Raw genomic sequence first — 20,442 nt, forward strand, 5'->3', positions numbered from 1 at the left:
ACAATACCAGGTATTAAGGAGGATACAGAGCAACTGGAGTTCTCATGCCTTGCTGGTAGGGATATAAAATGATACAATCATTTTGGGAAACAACTTGGTAGTTTCTAATAGTAAATTTTTATTTAATATATGACTCACTCATTCCACTCCCAGGTATTTAACCAAGAGAAATGAAAATATATGTTTATCCAAAGACTTTTAAGCAGCTTTATTCACAACAGCAAAACAATGGAAACAACCCAAATGTCTAGAACAGGTGAATAAATAAACAAACTGATATGCTGGAATGCAGAAATATAATCGAATACTACTAAGCATAAAAAAAGAATCACACTACTAATACATGCAAAATAAATGAACCTCAAAAACAACCTGTTGAGTTAAATAAGCTAAACAAAACGCATACTGTATGACTCTATTTATATGAAATTCTAGAAGGACAATGTCTGACTGGGGTCAAAGGTGGATTGGTGGGAACTGATTGCAAAAGTGATCAAGGAAATTTTGGAGGGTGATAAAAATGATCTACACATGCATTGTCCGATATCATAGCCACTAGCCACATGTAGCCACTGAACATCTGAAATATAGCTAAATTTCAGATTTAAATTGAGGAGCTAAAATTTAAATTTAATTTAAATAAATTTAAGTTTAGAAATTGATATTTGATTCAGTTATTGGGAAACAGTTAAGTATGTTTACAGAAACCTAAGTATGGGAATCTACTTTTTCAACTGTAAATTTTATGAAATCTAACTACAAATCAAGTACTGTAATGAAAATTTAGCACTGAATTCAGATGTTAATGTAAAATACACACTGGATTTTAAAGACTTAGTAGAAAAAATAATGCAAAATGGCTTAATAATGTTTTTATTGATTACATGTTGAATTGATTTATAATATACGGCATTAAATAAAACCTATTATTTTGTTTCTTTTAAACTTTACTGTGGCTACTACAAAATATAAAACTATGTATTGCCAACTGAAAGCTGTCACTTGCCATCTACCTCTACAAGGATTAGGTCACTAACCACAGCAGTCGCTGACCTTCAACACACCATGAAAGGAGTTCAGGGGGGAGATATCAGGAATGAGGCACTCTGTGCTCTGGCAAGAACTGGCAGAACAGGCCTCCAGAGTTTTTCAGAAGATTTTTCGTTGCTGTTGAAGTACAGTTGATTTACAATGTCGTGTTAGATGCAGGTGTACAGCAAAGTGATTCAGCTCCATTATAGATTCTTTTCCATTATAGGTCATTCCAAAATATCAAATATAGTTCCCTGTGCTATACATTAGATCCTTGTTGTTTATCTATTTTATATATAGTAGTGCGTATGTGTTAATCCCAAACTCCTAATGTATCTCTCCTCCCAACCCTTTCCCCTTTGGTAACCATAAGTTTGTTTTCTATGTCTGTGAGTCTATTTATGTTTTGTAAATAAGTTCATTGGCACCATTTTTTTTAGATTCTACATGTAAGTGACATCATATGATATTTGTCTTTCTCTGTCTGACTGACTTCACTTAGTATGATAATCTCTAGGTCCATCCATGTTGCTGCAAATGGCAATATTTTATTCTCTTTTATGGCTGAATAATATTCCATTGTATATATATATACAGCATCTTCTTTATCCATTCATCTGTTGATGGACACTTAAGTTACTTGCATGTCTTGGCTACTGTAAATAGTGCTGCTATGAACACTGGAGTGCATGTATCTTTTCAGATTACAGTTTTCCTCTTTTCTAGATATATGCCCAGGAGTGGGACTACTGGGTCATATGGTAACCCTTTTTAGTTTTTTAAGGAACTTCCATACTGTTCTCCGTAGTGGCTGCACCAATTCACATTCCTACTAACAGTGTAGGAGGGTTCCCTTTTCTTCACACCCTCTCCGCATTTATTATTATTTTTGTAGACTTCTTGATGATGGCCATTCTGACTGGTGTGAGCTGATGCCTCATTGTAGTTTTGACTTGCATTTCTCTAATAATAGCAATGTTGAACATCTTTTCACGTGCCTGTTGGCTATCTGTATGTCTTCTTTGGAAAAATGTCTATTTAGGTCTTCTGTCCAATTTCTGATTCGGTTGTTTTTTTGATATTGAGCAGTATGAGCCGTTTGTATATTTTGGGAATTAAGCCCTTGTCTGTCACATTGTTTCCAAATATTTTCTCCCATTCCGGAGGTTGTCTTTTCATTTGATTTATGGTTTCCTTTGCTGTGCAAAAGCTTATATGCTTGATTAGGCCCCATTTGTTTATATTTGCTTTTATTTCTTTTGCCTTGGGAGACTGACCTAAGAAAACATTGTTATGATTTATGTCAGAGAATGTTTTGCCTATGTTCTCTTCCAGGAGTTTTACGGTGTCGTGTCTTATATTTAAGTCTTTAAGTCATATTGAGTTTATTTTTGTGTATGGTGGAAGGGCAGGAGAAGATTTTATGAGACTAATTTCTTGTAACCTCTCATATCTAGAAAAACAGTAAAATCATTAATCTGCTCCTTGCAACTAGCAGCAACCCTCTGCCGAAATGTGTGCTTGATTGCACACATTCCCCTTCACCAAAATCATATATGTACTGACCTCCCCCCTTACCTCTTCAGAACAGTTCCTCAGAGCTATCTGAGAGGCTGTCTCCCAGGCTATAGTCCTCATTTTGCCCCAAATAAAACTTAACTCACAACTCTCACGTTGTGCATTCTTTTCAGTTGGCAGTATCTTGCATCTTCATTGTGGTGAAAACAAAGGTATATACATTTGTCAAAATTAAAATTAGTGTTTGATTGCATATAAATTATGCCTCAATAAAGGTGATAAAAGTATTAAATTGGGTAGTATTGGGTTGACCAAAAAGTTCGTTCGGGATTTTCTGTAAGATGCTACAGAAAACCTCAACGAACTTTTTGGCCAACCCAATATATATATGTATGTGTGATAATTTGTGCATATAAATGTATAAATGACTATCTTGTTGGTGACCTTTCCTTATCAATAATCAGAAACATAAAAAAAAAATTCTGTGGACATGCAAAATTAACTGTTCCTCTCAATAGTCAACACATTTAATTATATTATGGTTATTTAATGTTGGCCTCCATCACTAGCAACTGAGTTTCTTGAAGGCAGGAATCCTGTCTTGTTCATGTCCGTATAAGCCTAGCACTTAACACAGTAAGTTAACATAGCACTTTACCAATGTTTTAAGAACTGCAGAACTGTCCCAGCCAATTTATATGTATAGTCTAATACCCACAAAGATCCCTGCAAATTTGGCATTATTACTCCCATTTTTCATATGAAAAAAGTGAGGGTCAGAGGACAGAAAGCTTAGAGTAACTCACCAAATATCCAGAACTAGTAAGTGAAAGAACTATGTTCCAAACCCACATTTGCCTCAACTCCAAAGCTCATTCTTCCACACTACACCATACTGCCACCTCTCCAGGTGGGCATTTCATAACTGTTTGATGAACGTCTAAATCAAAATAAAGATTAGTATTTAGGGGCAATGGAAGTACAGAAATTTTCCTGAACTTCTAGTGTTACAGCTTCATAGTCTTTGAATGGGTTCCCTTGAGACAGAGAGCAATTTGGCAGCTCTTGCTAGAAGATCAAGAAGGATGAATCTAGTAGGAAAAAAAAATTCCCTCCCAATTAAACTTTCCATTTGGGAGTCTGAAGAAGAAAAATAACACAGAACAAACAGCATGGGAAAGAGAAAAAAAGAAATGCTGAATCTGCTAATATAGTTAATTAATGTGAAAGAATTAATCTAATAGTAACTTCAGCATTCAAATATGAAAAGTTAGGAGATCCTACAAAGGTACAGTTTCTAAGTCTTTTGGAGCTCCTTTTTAATTAGGCTCCCAGAATCTCAGCATTCCTGTTTGAATAATCCATATTTCTGGTTATTTATTCAGCTCCCCACTGCTGCACATTTACAAGCCATATGCTACAGGAATACATCACCTCATATTTGCACTCAAACATCCAAAGACACTGGCAGTTCAGACCTTTAAGAAGCTTAGAGAAAAGTCCCTGCAGAGTATAGTTTTAAGGTTAGAAGGTCCAGGAAGCCAAATGCATCTTCTTTATATGCTATTTGCTTGAGAGAAGGTGGGTCATTTCAACAAAAGGACAAGCAATTAGAAGGGTAAAGGAGATAAACAAACAAAAGACTCAAGAGAGTAAAGCTAGCAAAAATCAGCTGAACACTAAAGGTCTCTGAATAATTCCAATGCCCCTCTCTGCACTTTAAAATAAATTTTAAAAAACAATTCCACAAAGGAAGATTCTTCAATCAATCTAAGGTCTAGTACACGCTGGACAAACCAAGAGGTCTACTGTGCCCCTGGGCCTACACAAGCCTTTAAAGAGGAGAGGTTTTAGTAACATATACCTTGATAATCTTAAATACAAAAATAGTTTAAACACAAAAATTTGTAGAATTTGTCACTGGAGAATTTTTTATAACAACAAAACATTGGAAATACCCTCAATATCAATAACAAAGTAAGACTGAGTTATATTCCCTAAGAGTGCATTATTCAGTTATTGAAAACTCTCATGAAGGTTATGTCAAAACATGGGAAACAGCATGTTAAGTTCAAACAAACAAACAAGCAAAAACAGTATAGAAAATTACATGTGTGGTAGGCCTAAAAAGCTGTTAAAGAGAAAACAATTATGGGAAAAAAGACTACAAGGAATATGCACCCAAAGTTGGGCTGTGTTCAAGTGACAGAGCTGTTTTTTAGCTTCTTGGAGGCAGGAATCCTGTCTTCCAATTCTGTATAAGCCAAGCACTTAACATAGTACCTTATCAGTCCTACTACTAACAGTAGTTTTGCATGTCTTATATTCTAAGCTATCAAATTTTTTTCAATGAAATAAATTAACAGAATTTTCAGTGTACTTGAATATGTTTCAAGACAGCAGACTCTGGCTCAATTTCATAAAGAATAATCCCATGATTATAGTCTCTCGCATCTCTCAATTGAAAAAACTGACCATTGATAATACAACTCCTTCTCTGGTTACCCCTTCACACCATTTCTATTTCCCTTCCAAGCCAGATTTCTCAAAAGAATTATCCATAACAAGCTATCTCCCATTTACTTCCAACTTTAGGATTCTGTGAATTATACTAACATGATATTTACTATAAATATTTTAAGAAATTAAAGCATAAATAATAAGATATACAAGAAAGCACTATAAAGAAAAGTTCTAGAACTGTCTTGCACATTTTCATATCTCCTATGCTAGCCACATAGCACATGCGCAATGCATTATTGAAAATAACACATAATGAAAAATATGTATAAGTGAAAAATATGAATTATATTCTGCTGTCAATAATAAAAATACAGACAAACATATGGCATAGACAGGTCTATGTGGAATATAAAGAAAACTGGGCTAAGTTTAGAAATTAACATAGGATATGTTGAGAAGTTAATGACTAGATTTCCCAAAACCAACACACTATAAGAAGGAGCAAAAAAACCATTTCCCTTTGATAGAGTGGTCCTATTCCCAAATGACCTAACCACAGGGCACAAGCAGACTGAAATATACTTTTTATTCATCCAATCTAACTTTAGAAAAGACCATACACACACTTGAAGACTTTACTGTTTTATATATCTAGGAAACTCAATGGAATAAAAGGCCATAGCTACATGTTCTTGAATCCAGGCTAACAGTGAAGAGTTCGGCAAAAAAAGATGGAGAGCTAGGAGATAATAGGAGATAAGAAGCATACCTTAGCATGAGATTCATCAGTTGAAGACCCTCACCCTTCAGGAAGCGCTCACGATTGGAACTGAGCATTAGGCAGGAACAGAGTGAATCAAACAGATTCTCCATCATCTCCTGCTCCTCGGCTGTGCTAGGATTGTGTCTTTTAAACACCTGTCAAGTAAAGATATCAGAAAGCACAGAATCATAAGAGAATGTCTTTTCATCAACCAGTACTCAACAGTTTCCAAAGCCCATCTACTCCAAAAACCCTACAACTGAGGAAACAGACGCTTACCAAACAAAATTCTCATCAGTTTCCATTATAGAGAAACTGGGCTTTCTGATGTACAGGTTAAATAAATGGCTATCAGTTCATGCAAAAAACCAGAACACTCAACTGACCACTGAGTCCATGAATAATTGATAGTTCCAAGGAGGCAATTTAATAAAAACCAACAAAACCTTTTCATTGTGAAATATATTAACATGTAGAAAACTCTATAAAAGACAAGTATAGCTAAATGCATAAGGTGAACACCCCTGAAACCAGCATTCAGATCAAGAAACAACTTTGCCAGCTACCCCCCAAAGCCCTCCACTTGCGCTACCCAACCACATTTCTTCCCCTTCTAAAAGAAACCACAGTCCTGAAGGGCAAATCTTGGCTCAATATAAGGAACAGTTTCCTAACCATCAGGGCTACTGAACTGCCTCATAGACTAGCTGTGGCTCTAAATCATGGGAACAGCGAAAAGCAGTTTTATCTTTGCCAGAAATACATGGCATGTTAAGAGGAAAGCCTTTTAACAGTGTATGCATACCCATACAGTCTACTACAAAATGATCAATAATCTTGTGGGAACAGGACTGAGTACTTTCCCAGAATTGGGAGATTCACATTTCAAAGCTCTATTTTTTGGGGTGGAGGCCAAGCCACTCAGGTTGCTGGCACCAAGACGAAAGCTGTATGCAAACTGACATCTCAGACACTCCCAACACTCTTAAGATTTTATCCAAATGATCTATTTTCAGTCCTGGTTTTGGAATAGCACAGATGAGATTTGTTAGAAAAAAAAATCTTAACAGTATTTTCAGAATGCCAGCAGAACAACATTTCAACAGGACTTACATTTCTTACAACGAGCAAATGGCAATTTCTAATTTCTTTTTCCAGCCTCCAGTGCCACATCCTTCCCTATCCTCCTCTCTGACCTCTGTCCCACTGTATTGGAACTTGTACTCCTGAAGCTTACTTATCTGGATCCTAAATGAACAGACTCCAATTTAGTGGCAGACTGATGGGAAAGCAAGTGAATAATCTTGGGAGTGGGTCAACTAAAAATAATTTGGCATTCTTGGCTCAAGAATATACACTTAAGCAGGAAGCACACCTCTTTTGGATTGATAAATATCAGAAGACTGAGAAAGTCCACACCAGATACACAGTGATATCTGGTCATAAAGAGCAAATGACTAAGAAAAGGAGGCAAACCATGTACCTCCAATGTGACCTCAAACCTGCCAACACATTCCATATGGCTTGCATCACATGGCTTATTCCTTTCAACAATTTCCAGCTCCACCTCCCATTTAAAGCAAGCCATGGATCTTCACGGCAGACAGGAAGCATAAGAATTACTCACAGATAACTGCTGAAGAAGCACATCGATTCCATCCAGCTCCCCAAGCAATTCCCTGTTTTCTAAAAGGGGAAAAAAATAGAAGGAGAAAAAAAAATGAAGCTAACTGTCAGATTTTACAGCCGTCTAACCCTGATACATCAGCAAACAAAATCAATACAGCTTGACAGAGTACAAAAGCTGCACAGAGAGCGAGAGGGAGAGCAAGGGGATGCCAAAGGCAAGAGAGCTTGCTGTCATGATCTGAAACAAGCCTGGCTCCTATCCTAACAGAATATCAATACCGAGAGGGAGCCTCACCATCATTGTCCTGGAGCAATATGGCCAGCACTTCACTACAATACAGTTTGTTGGCATCAAAAGGCATCTTTGCCTGTTGGGAAATAGGAGAAATGAGAAAAACGTTAAGGGGCCTTGCTTCCTTTCCCAGGACAAATTTTTTCACAAGTACTAGGATCTGAGTTAGAGAGAAGCAGAAGTTAGAAAGGGAAAGGGCAGGTTAAGGGTAAAAAAGGTCTGCCTCTGCTCTCAAGAGACCAGACTCAAGCACTGCATAGTAAAACCATAAACAGCAGATGTACACAACAGCTCTCACACTCCTAAAGCCCAGGTGCAAATGTCACCTCCTCTGTGAAGCCTTCCCAGATTCCCCATTTTGAGTCTAGGGACTACTGTCTAGCACATAATACATACTCAAATGTGAACTGGATAAATGATTGAAAGTTTTGAACATTTAAGACTAAAATCCATCATGAAGCTTCATTCACAAGTTACAATCATAAAATTAGGCTGTAAATTAGCTGATAGATGATCAGAGAAGCTGAAAAGAAAGCAAGCTCTTGTTTTGATTAGTTGAGTGTCTTTATAACAAAGTAGTTCCTTTTGGATTTTTTTTTAAATGCTTAAAATTTAATTTGAAATCATAAACCTAACTGCTCATGGGCCATAATCTGCCTACTATTTAAAAAGGAAACCATATAAAATATGCAGAAATGTGTTAATATTTTAACACCCAAATTATTACCCACAATTCTTTCCCTGCTGCATGCTCTGCTACTTGGAGTTGCAGAGGGGACACATCTACTGCAGAGCCTACTTTTCATGATCATCCACATTGTTGCCCCAGTAGTGCGACTCAAGTGCCTCATCATTAACAATGCCCCTTGGATAAAGGTACACAGAGAGGAGCGCAAGCCTCATTGATGTGTTTTTATTTACCGTACCCTTGATCCTTAAAATGCAGGCACAAAGACCACGACTGTTAATCAGCAGCAGCCTTGCTACCTATCCAGGTTTTTGAACTAACATATAATTACTGTACCTGGAAAGGACAGGGTAAGTGTTTATACTGAAGCTAATACCTCCATCCCCTTAGTGCCATTCACAGTTCTGTTTGGACACTGATTTTGCACTTAAGAAGGAAGAGTGGCCCCTAATGAAGCAACACCCAGCATCTTTTCAGTTCTCTCTGCATGTCTTCCCCATCAAGCCTAAGTGCACCCCATAGGGTTTCAGAAGGCTGACCGGGTATGACCCATCTTAGGTTAAAAGATCTGTAAATACAAGGTCTTATGTGTGCTGACTGCAAGTTATGCTCCCTGAACAAGCTTAAGGCCTTGTTTCAAGAAATTCAGTAAAACAGCCAGGGTTTAAATGCAATCTGTGGCGTTTTTCACTTTAAGAAAAATAGTTTTATACAAATCAAAATACAAAAGTGAAAAGCCAAGGGGTGAGCATGTCTATTAGAATGAAGGATTCGCTAATAAAATCACTTACTCAAATGATTTAAGTTCAAGTATTGCTAGTTTAAATTATGTAAGCCACACCAACTCATACGCAGCTTTTTAGGGTCAGGATTCTTGTTGCAAACAAGATACACTCAACTGAAAGAAGCCAAAAGACATCAGGCCACTAGAGCAGTAGCCTTTCTGTGGTTCCAATGCCTCTTGTCTTTTATTTGATTTTATAAACTCCTGTCTCTAAGGTAGGAGAGAGGTTTCCTCTTTTTTTCCAACAAATATTTATTGGGCACCTGCTATGTGCAAGACACAAAATTGAACGTGACAGCAAACAGAGGTGAATTTGACATGAAACTGGTCCATTGTTACGTCATTTAAAAAATTACACTGAATTAAAGTTAATTTTATCAAGTAATACATTTATGTTAAAAAAAATAAATAAAAGGACATGAACCTGGGATGAGACATACCTAGATTTAATTCATAAGCATGTACTACCTACGTGACACTAAGTCTGCAGTTCCCAAACTGTGTGCCAAGGTACCTGGGACATCATATTGAATTCAGAGGGGATTGCAAGGATTTACAGGATTTACAAGGAAAGCACAGTGACATCTCACATCTGCTGATTAGTGAGCACGTTAACCACTAGCTTCAGGTACATTTCTTTTTTTTTCTTTTTTAACATCTTTATTAGAGTATAATTGCTTTACAATGGTGTGTCAGTTTCTGCTTTATAACAAAGTGAATCAGTTATACATATACGTATGTCCCCATATCTCTTCCCTCTCGCGTCTCCCTCCCTCCCACCCTCCCTATCCCACCCCTCTAGGTGGTCACAAAGCACTGAGCTAATCTCCCTGTGCTCCGTGGCTGCTTCCCACTAGCTAGCTATTTTACGTCTGGTAGTGTATATATGTCCATGCCACTCTCTCACTTTGTCTCAGCTTACCCTTCCCCCTCCCCACATCCTCAAGTCCATTCTCTAGTAGGTCTGCATCTTTATTCCCATCTTGCCCCTAGGTTCTTCTGACCATTTTCTTTTTTTTTTTTAGACTCCATGTATATGTGTTAGCATACAGTATTTGTTTTTCTCTTTCTGACTTACTTCACTCTGCATGACAGTCTCTAGGTCCATCCACCTCACTACAAATAACTCAGTTTCATTCCTTTTTATGGCTGAGTAATATTCCATTGTATATATGTGCGATGTCTTCTTTATCCATTCATCTGTTGATGGACACTTAGGTTGCTTCTATGTCCTGGCTATTGTAAATAGAGCTGCAATGAACATTTTGGTACATGTCTCTTTTTGAATTATGTACATTTCTTTTGATGACATCTTTTCTTTGTGAAGTTGGGTTTGAGTGGTTGCTGTGATAAAAGAACTATGTGAAAATCAGTGTGGAACAGGAATGAAGATGGTTGTGTTCAATCTGATTCCAAGGTTTTAGAAGTTGTGTAGTACAACTACACAAGAGGCACACACATCTACTGGTAAGTAATTGTGGTATTTAAGAATGAAATAAAAAATATATTTTATTTTAATTCATGCATATTATTTTTTTGAACGGCTACTGAAGTCTTAGGACATAAATATGTATTAAATTTGTTTGGACCTAACAACTTTAAATGGGACTGGTAGGTCCTCTTTGGCATAGAACCCTGTAAAAACAGAATTACTGAGATACTGATGGCACCATAAATTAAGAATGGTCATCTATGACTGAAGTAACATTTCCTGGTCTCAAGTTTCTTTACCTGTAAAATGGAAACAATAAAATAACATCTTCTTTGGAGAGTTACTCTGAGAATTAAATAATATGGAAGTACCTAATACATAATAGTTGCTATAAGTTTTTCTGATAATTGGGATCAGAAATATCCAGGTTAGAATCTCAGCTCTAACAGTTACCAGCTATGTGATCTTGGCCAAACTACTCTGCCTCTCTAACCTGACTGATATCTCTTACGTTGAGTGAAACTGGGCTAGATGGGAAAGCAGGAGACTAATCTTTCATGCCTAGCCAAAAACAAAAGTCACCATGGAAGTTTTATTTCTGTTTAAATCTCAGCCAGAGATGACAGCCTCCAAGCCTGCAAAATACCAAACTGCCAAATTACAAGGACATTTAGTCAAAATCAGGAGGAAGGAGAATTTATGTAGCAGGTATAGCCTCTTGGATTTTGCAAAGCTAGTCAACAGGAGTTGGAGCTTTGGGGGCTCTCTTCTATCCAGGAGCCTGATGATCCTAAATCTTTCAGCTGTCAGAGTAATTACAGAGTCAAGCATAGGTTTGTACGCAGCATGTACTGGCCTTGAATAAAATTAAACTTCACCTTTTTTGGAGCTGCTGTTTTTTTGGAAAGTACAAGACATTTATGCTACCACCCACAGCCAGAAGCTGCAGATTATTTCTGCGGCTCACCTCTGGTACGTGGAACACATGGGGCAGGTTCAGACACAGCTACAGCCCTGGACAATAGTCAAAGCAGATTGTGCCCTACAAAAATCCCATCTCCTGGTCATAAGGGGCTAAGGACTTAGCATCAACCAGTTGTACACGTAGTATAACATAGCCAATTCTCAATTCATTAGCTCAAGCGCCAAACACTGCAACTGTTTTTGAAGCAATGATTTAACTGGGAAACAAAAAGAATCTCAATTTTGTTTCCTTGAAAAAGAACAAAGTTCTGGTGTTATTTTCAATAGTACACAATACGCTAATAAGTTTGTATTCCCCATTAAAAAGTGAACTATGGCGCAGTGTCTCTCATACTACTGTTATCTGCTTACCTGTTAAACCATTTAATGTAATCCTCCGCAATGGGTTTTATCCTTATTAGCAGCACAAATGAGTGAGGTTTCATTTAGTGAATGAAGAAATCCATGAATATCTCTGTATACTGCTAGGCTACCAGTACATAAAGGAGACTCACCAATGTGCCACTCACTTAGTTACTCAAGGACTACTGAATCAACAGGGGATGATCAGTTAAATAGCAGGGTTTTATCAAGCAATGTAAACATAAGTACTCTAGGATGAGGGTTCTCAGACTTCAGCATGCATCAGAATCACCTGGAAGGCTTGTTAAAACACAGATTGCTGGCTCCACCCCAAGCTGGGCAGATTTAATGAGTCTGGGGTGGGTTCAAGAATTTGCATTTCCAACAAGTTGCCAGGTAATTTTGATGCTCCCCATTGGGAACCACACCCCGAGAACAATCCGGAGGAGATACACATATGATGGAGTCCCAGTCCTTGCTCTTAAGGAGTTTAAGGACATTGGGAGAAAGACAAGGAGCACACATAAAAAGAGGAAAGTCTGCCAGGTGATGAAGAAAAGATGCTCCATGAGGGTAAGGGTCACACAGCTATAGGCATATGTTACAACCCAGATCTGCTAACTCCCAGAAGAGAACCAGTAGAAAAAAAATAAAACGATTGATATTCAGGAAAGAAAGAGGGCAATATGGGCTGGGGGCCAAGTAGTGCTATGGAAAGGGTGCATGAAGAAAGTCTGGAGGCTTGGGTTTTAATTCTAGCTCTATCTCTAACTAGCTGCATGAATTTGGGCAAGGCACTTAATCTCTACAGGTCTTGATTTTTAATTTTTTATCTGCAACAGAACTTATAAAATTCCTTTCAGTTCAAAAAATGATGGAGGCAATGTGGAAGAGTAGGGATTTAAGTTGGTTAATGAAGGTGGTGTACAATTTAGAATTACACAGGCAGGAGTCATTCCTGGGGGATGGGGGAACATGAACAAAGACAGACACAGAGGTCAACACTGTTGACCCTTGTTGACCTTTGCAAAGGGGGTAGGTACAAGAGATGTCTGAACAGTAATAAGGCCAGTGTTTCAAAACTGAGAAATGAAAGGAAAAAGGAAAGAAAAGAAAGATCAGGCCGCGTTAAAGGGCCTTGAAAAGTAGGCAGAGATGGTGGGATCTGACGCAGAGGGCAGTAGCATCACTCTAGGAAGGTTCTTGAATAGGGAACGGCATAATGAAAATGGAGTCTTAAATTAGTTTGGGAGCAGTGCGGAACAAAAATGCTCACATTTCTAGAGACCAGTGGATCTTAGTGAGGGTTGTACATTTATAATCACAGGTGGAACTTCTCTAAAATACACCGAAGACAGAGGCTTGAGACAGTAAGTCTGGGAATCTGTATTTTTAAAAGTTCTGCTGGTGAAAGTAAGGATCTGGGTCCAGCACTCATTCTGATTCACCATGATATTTATGAGGGTGAAGATTACAATAAGCACTTTCCTAGGTTATGAGAAATAAGAGCAAGGCATTGGTTTTAAAGACATGCCTTCTTACTGGCCGCGCCCTTAAGCAGAACCTTCTGTCATTAATGTTCTGAGCAGCACAGGATTTTTCTAAGGGTACTTGCTCACCAGTAAAATAACCAAACAGCATTTTAATGTTTAGATACCCCAAAGCCTTGAAAAACTGTTTCAGAGACAGCAACACGGCTATTTATGCCTTGAGGATTGCATAAACACTATGCCTAAAAGGCAAGAGTCAAAAGCTTGCAAGACTACCAAACGGACCTCTTTATTACTCTCATAAGGGTAATGGTATCCAAGCCAAACACCCAAAGGTCTCGATTTCCCTTCCTGTTACTAATCCAAAAAAAGACTGGCAAGTTTAAACACCTTTCAAAAGGCAGAAGAGGCCTTACATTCTGGTTTAATGAAGAATCCTTGATTCAGTATCAAGTCTCAAGTAACTGGGAAAAATTGGTCCTGATTTCAAAAAGATAAAAACTACTGGATTATTTTGTATACTTTAAGGTTAAGGCCCCAACCTATGGCCACCCCATCAACAATTCAGGTCTCTGCCATCTATCCTACCCCCTTAACTACGTGTTTTACTTTCCTCTCCCCTACTCCTCACCCCCAAAATGTCTCAAGGCTTTGGAGAATAAAGATTTGTTGAATAATGAGGAAAGAAGAAACCGAGGGAGATGTGAAGGTAATTACATGCGGAAACCAAAGGACATCAAAACTCATGAGAGGAGGTTGGAAGGAAGCTGCAACCTTCCTTGAGAAAAGGAAGCTGCAAAAATGACAATGAATGAATTAACCAGACCTGATTTTTCCTGAAAGGAAAGGCGAGGGCGAGGGTGTGTGTGTGGGTAGGAAGTTGCAGTCTACCGAACTATGCCTTAAGTTTATCCTCTGCCAGCAAATGTGCCCATACCCACTGATGACAATGTACAGCAGGCTAGCTGAATATCCTCAAGTCATGTTATGTAAGTCTATGTTACAGATTTAATGGGAACAAAGGATTAAATAAGAAGGATTGGGGAAGACCTAGACTGTCAGAGAGGGAGGGAACCATGGGGGCATATGATATCTTAGGCAGAATCTTCTTCCTTAGCCCTACCAAGACAGTGCGGGACAAATCGGACCTGATGCACCTCAGACTTTCTGCATCTCTACGACACTCTGAAGCACAGCAAGGCCAGGACTACTTAAAGAATCATACCAGCTACAAACACGTCTTCCTCTTTCTCACTGAAAAGTTGGGAACCCTTGCTTGCCGAGATTATTTCAGTAGCACATAGGCAGTTCCAAACTGCCTTCCATCATACCTTTGGTTAACACTATCCTGAGAGAAGCTCTTACCTCTCCCTTTCCTCATTTACTCTCTGTGACAGCACTAAATGTTAAAAAGATGGTCAAAAGGACTATGCTAGGAAGGAAAGAGAATGAATAATCCAACAGAAATATGAACAAAGGATATAAATAGGAAGCTAATAGAGATGAATACAAATGGCTAATAAAAAACTGAAAGCCAATACACTGTCCTCGATTTTAAAATTCCAAATTAAAATGAAATACCCATTTTCACTTATCAGTTTGACAAAATTTTAAGTTTGGTAACACCCAATGTAGGTAAGGGAAACAGACCCTCTCAACTCTTAGATTTTGCAATATCTACCAAAAATGTTAATGTGCATACCCTTTGACCTATCAATTCTATTTCTAGGAACTTATCCTACAAATAAACTAACACTAGCGTTCAAGGAAAAAAAAATGTGCATGTGTACATGGGGATATTCACTGCAGCATTGTTTTAACAGTGAAAAACTATTATAAACAGGAGAATGGTTAAACTGACTTTAGTACAACCGTAAAATGGAATACTAGGCAGCCATTAGTTCAGCGAAAAGATCAGCTTGCAAAAGAAAATAATATATCATTCTATTTGTGAAACACACACAAACACACTCACATACTCCTATTTACACAGAAAATTTCTGGAAGGATAGATAAGATATTGTTAACAGAGGCTGTCTCTGAGAAGTGGAACTAGAAGGAATCAGCAGAGGAGAACTTTTCAGTATAAACCTTCTGTACCACATGAATTTGTGTTGACAACATGTTTATATTATTTTCAGGGGCATTAAAGGGTACTTTTAAAACAAACAAAAGAAGAGAAGCAAAGAAAGAGGCAAGAGTTGCCAAAAGATTCCCAAACTAGATCACATAACCTAGGAATAACAATCTGTGCCGATGACCCAGCATGAGCTGTGCCCAGAGCAAAGAGAGGTTAGAGCTACAGTCCCACAAAGCCAAACTTACCTTCAGCCTCTTCAGCAGCCACTGCAGAAGACCCTGCTGGGCAGCCTCTGTGCACATCTCAGGCCGGAACTCAGCCATGTTCTCCACAATAGCTGAAGGGAGACAGACACCAGTAATTTGGGAGGGCAACTTTGTTTCCATCTTCAACAAGCTTGCTTCCCATGACAGACATTTTATTCCTCTTTCCACTTCCCTGTATTCCTCCCAGCCAGATGCTGTGCTGTCATTTTCAGATTAACCAGGGAGATGCTATGGTGTTTTTTTTTCTCTTCAAGTTATGTTACAAGTAAAACTCATAACTGAATGTGATGGAATTCAATAAAGGAATAGTGAAAGATTTTCTGTGTTAACAGGGAACAACACTACAGCAGTGTGAATATCTGCCTAAGAAGGCCCTCTTAATCTCACTGTACTAGAGTCCCTGAGACCTGTGACTAAAGAAACAGGGGGCTAGGCAGAAGCCTTAAGGAAAAATCAGGGGATGAATTCAGAGCCTCTTCCTCTCCTGATTCATCCATTTTCAGATCTCTTTCTCTGGATACTGCAAGGGACGCAAGCATGATCTTAACTGAACAAAATAATGTGCACAGAGGGGAAAGACCATGCTGGCAGAGGTAACCGTCAGGTACTCAGAAGCAAACATAACTGGTCCTGCTATCTCCTACAACAACCAAATTACTGTTTAAGGGAAACCTTTTAAATGAGGAGGCAAAAGAAAGTGATTGTATGATTATCATGCTAAAAAAAGGACATTAAAAAAAACCCACCCAAACCCGTAGTCTCATTCTATTGCATCCAGTGCTTTCCTTCCTTCAGGGCTCCATCCGCTCCCCATCCCAGGATATGTTATCATCTATCATAAAGCAGATCAGAGTTCTGTGCTCTTTAAGCACAACGCCCAGCGGGTCTAAGTCTTGAAGAGAAAGGGCTGAAGAAAGCACTACACCTCCTATCTGCTTCCTCACTCATGCCAGCCTCACCAATGGCAAGTTAAAGAATGACCAGGCAGCCCCTCAGGGAGTGGATACAAAGCTGTGGGAGCAGAGTAGCAACGAGACCCCTGAGAGATGAAGATCATTTTAATAGCTTAATTACTTTCTCACATTTTCTAAGAAATCAGCTCATTCATTTTAATCTCCAATGCCTTTATCTTATTCTGCTTACACTTTAGGTGGCTTTCTATTGTCCACCAGGATAAAATCCAAACATCCTGCCAGGGTTTAGAAGGTCTTCCATAATCTGGACAAACTTACTCCTCCGGTCCCATCTCCCACCACACCTACCTCACACTGCCACAGTACATTTCTAGTCTTCCCCCAAAGTCCTTGCCCATTCATGGCTTTACAAATGATACTGCCCTGCCCGTCTCACATTTCTCCGTCAAAATGCCCCTGTCAGGACTTCCCTGGTGGCGCAGTGGTTAAGAATCCTCCTGCCAATGCAAGGGACACGGGTTTGATCCTTGGTCTGGGAAGATCCCACATGTTGCGGAGCAACTAAGCCCGTGCGCCACAACTACTGAGCCTGTGCGCCTAGAGCCTGTGCTCCACAAGAGAAGCCACCGCAATGAGAAGCCTGCGCATCGCAACAAAGAGTATCGCCCGCTCGGCGCAACTAGAGAAAGCCCGCACACAGCAATGAAGATCCAACGCAGCCAAAAATAAATAAATAAATGAATAATCTTTTAAAAATGCACCTGTCTTCATATTCAGCCCTAATCAGCTACCTGCTCCTACCCAGCAACTTGGAGACCCTTCCTCTTCACTTCCATAGTGCTCCCCACCATTATACCATTTGTCACCCTGTATTACCTTTCCTTTCTGTTCAAGACTTTCCCATCACTCTGCCTCTTAAGAAGAACTGTGCCTAATTCATCTTTAATTTACCCAGTGCCTAGAACAGTGCCTGACAAACATCGGATGGTTCATAAGGGAAAGAGGGATGAATCTCCTGAGCTGTTGGTAAGGGACCAAGTTGAAAGTAGACAGATCTTCATAGACTGCCAGGCCAGTGCTTTTTCCATTACATCAGGCCCTTTTTATTAACTGTCAGTTAAGACTTCTGATGCTCTTTCTACTCAGCAGAATTCAGCATTAGGCTAACAGATGGCAATGCCAAATTCTGGCTCTAGACTACAGCCAACCCCCAAATCACAGACTGTTGTGTTCTCTCTTCTCTTACTCCCTAGGTGCCATGTCTTCCTCCTTCTTTATGATAATCTTCACAGTAGAGAGTATAAAACTATAAGAGAAATCTGTGCTAGACACAAAGGAGCTGGGAGAAAATCTAATCTCATCAAAATTTCTACTTCTGCTGGGCCTTGTTCATTTCTCAAGCTCTGCTTACAGATATGTCACCTTTGGTTTTATAAGACAGTGACCAGTGATAAAGAGGACTACCCAAAAGCACGATTTTAAATAGGCTATTGGTTCAGCAGCTTTGCAGGGGGAAAGACTGGAGAGACTCAAAGAGAAGGAGGAGGAGGGGAAATATCGCAGAGGAATCCACTTAAATGAACATATGATAAAGGGGCAGCCAAGTTAACAGCAATATTTCAACTCACAGTTTACACGGCAAAGTACACGTAAGAAGTGAAAGAAATACTCTTTTTCAAATAAAATGTCCTATAAAGGTACAAGCATACCTTGGAGGTATTGTGGGTTTGATTCCAGACCACTGCAATAAAGCGAGTATCACAATAAAGCAAATCACATGAATATTCTGGTTTCCTATTGTACATAAAAGTTATGCTTACACTATACTGTATGTAGTCTATTAGGTATGCAATAGCATTATGTCTAAAAGAATGTATATACCTTAATTTAAAAATACTGTATTAGTATATAATGCTAACTATCATCTGACAATGCAGAGTTGCCATAAACTTTCAATTTGTAAAAATGTAATATCTGCAAAGCACGATAAAGTGCAATAAAATGAGGTATGCCTGTATACAGCTGTTCAAAAGTTTGTAGTTCCACTGAAGGGAAATGTGAAGAAGAACCAACAGAAGGGGATTCAAAAATGGTAAAATATACACTTTCCAAAGCAAAAAAAAAAAAAGAATTCATCCTGCATAGACTTCATCCTAACTTTTGGAGGCAAAGGCAAAGGCCTGCTCAAAGAAGCCAGCAGTTTTTGTCCAGGAATGATTCTGCTTTTATTACCGCAAGCCAAAGCAAAGCAGCAGTTATATGAAATCTACACAAGGGTCTTCATTTGGGAGCAGAAAAAAGGAAAACCCTCCTGCTGTTGACTCTATAATGAAGGAGGAAGGAAATGAGTACCAAACCCCAAAACAAACAGAAAGAAACTCAGAAGATGCTGGCACCCTTCCCCTTACCGAGAGTGTTGTGGACGCCATCTGCCTCTTCTTTCACAGACTCATCCAGACGCTCCAGATTCTGCACAAGCAGTGCCACCACTTGCCCGTCCACCTTCAGCAACAGGGGAGCAAAAGGAGAATGGGATACATGTCACAAACAGTCTCCAAAATGTTGTCATTCCCATACTCCTCTACTGAATGAACAAAGTAAACAACCTGCCACTTATGGTTTACAGTATGCTCTCCCATCCCAATACCTCTTTTGAGGCTTGAAGTGACCCTGAGGCAAAGGGGCAGGCATCACTAGCCCTAACTTTAGATTGAAGCTTAAGGGAACAAGGTAAAATTCAAGGTTACATATTTAACTGAGTGACATACTAGCACTTGAACCTAGGCCTCTGAAATCAAGTCCTGTGCTCTTTCTACTTCTATGCGGTATTTAAACACCTTACAAAAATGCCATCTTAAGTCAAGTCACAAGTTCATTCAAGTCAAAAGCACATTTCTAGACCACAGCACCAAGAGATATTCAGTTGGGAAGTTTACTTGCCATATTTACACTAACATCAAAATTTAGGGTTAAACTCAAAACATTCCTAAGTTTCTACATCAAGCTTTTATGAAACTATTACTTTCGAAGAACTTCTGACTCCTTCTCAAAAAGAATATTAACAGAATAAAATACCTTATGTTTGTATTACACATGATGCATAAGAAAGCAATTACATTTCTCTTATTGAATTTGATTCACATAACACTTATAGGAAAATTTTAGTAGTCACATCATATACATGATATTCAAGAGATCAGTGACTTAGCCAAGACCAAACAGCTACTAAGCAGTGGCAGCAGAAGCAAAAACCAAGCTTCCTTCTCAGGTGAAATAATGTTTACACTGCTTCCCACTACCTTCTGGCACAATGTGTGCCCTTACAGAGACTGCCTTGGGGAACCCTGAGGCACACCAAGGAAGATAACTAAGGAAACACCTAATAATCAAGAAGTGATTATCTATCTGGTAATACATTTCTAAGTCATAGACAATAAGCAAACCTATACTGGAAGATAAGATCTGCTGCATACCCATGGTATATCCTCTCTCTCATCACCTCAGTTTCTTCACTTAGGAAATGGGAAAAAGTTGTAAAGATTAAATGAAATTATATGGCATACTTTACCCTGGGTCTGGTTCAAAAATTAAGCAGAGTTTGAATCTAGCCCTTTACTTCTTCTGATACCTGATTATGCACTGTTCATATCTCCCACGGGCTAAGAAAAACTCAAATTCTTTGAAGGCAGGCACTGCACCATCATTTATCTTGGTACACTCCTCAAAGTCAAGGGCAATACTATACATTCAGTAATTTTGCTAAAT

At 38.8% G+C, this 20,442-nt stretch overlaps 1 protein-coding gene across 1 annotated transcript in view; it reads right to left on the bottom strand.

The window, feature by feature from the left end:
* The window catches only part of CTNNBL1 (catenin beta like 1), a 170,092-nt gene that overhangs the window by 89,812 nt on the left and 59,838 nt on the right, over positions 1-20,442 (bottom strand). The window contains exons 6-10 of the mRNA XM_032605835.1: positions 19,086-19,179; positions 15,743-15,834; positions 7,701-7,773; positions 7,404-7,462; positions 5,783-5,931 (exon numbers count right to left, since the gene is read on the bottom strand). Of these exons, the coding sequence (XP_032461726.1) occupies positions 5,783-5,931; positions 7,404-7,462; positions 7,701-7,773; positions 15,743-15,834; positions 19,086-19,179 (467 nt within the window). The remainder of the gene's footprint in view (positions 1-5,782; positions 5,932-7,403; positions 7,463-7,700; positions 7,774-15,742; positions 15,835-19,085; positions 19,180-20,442) is intronic.

This window comes from Phocoena sinus, chromosome 15 (assembly GCF_008692025.1).
Source record: "Phocoena sinus isolate mPhoSin1 chromosome 15, mPhoSin1.pri, whole genome shotgun sequence".
Classification (NCBI taxonomy): Eukaryota; Metazoa; Chordata; class Mammalia; order Artiodactyla; family Phocoenidae; genus Phocoena; species Phocoena sinus.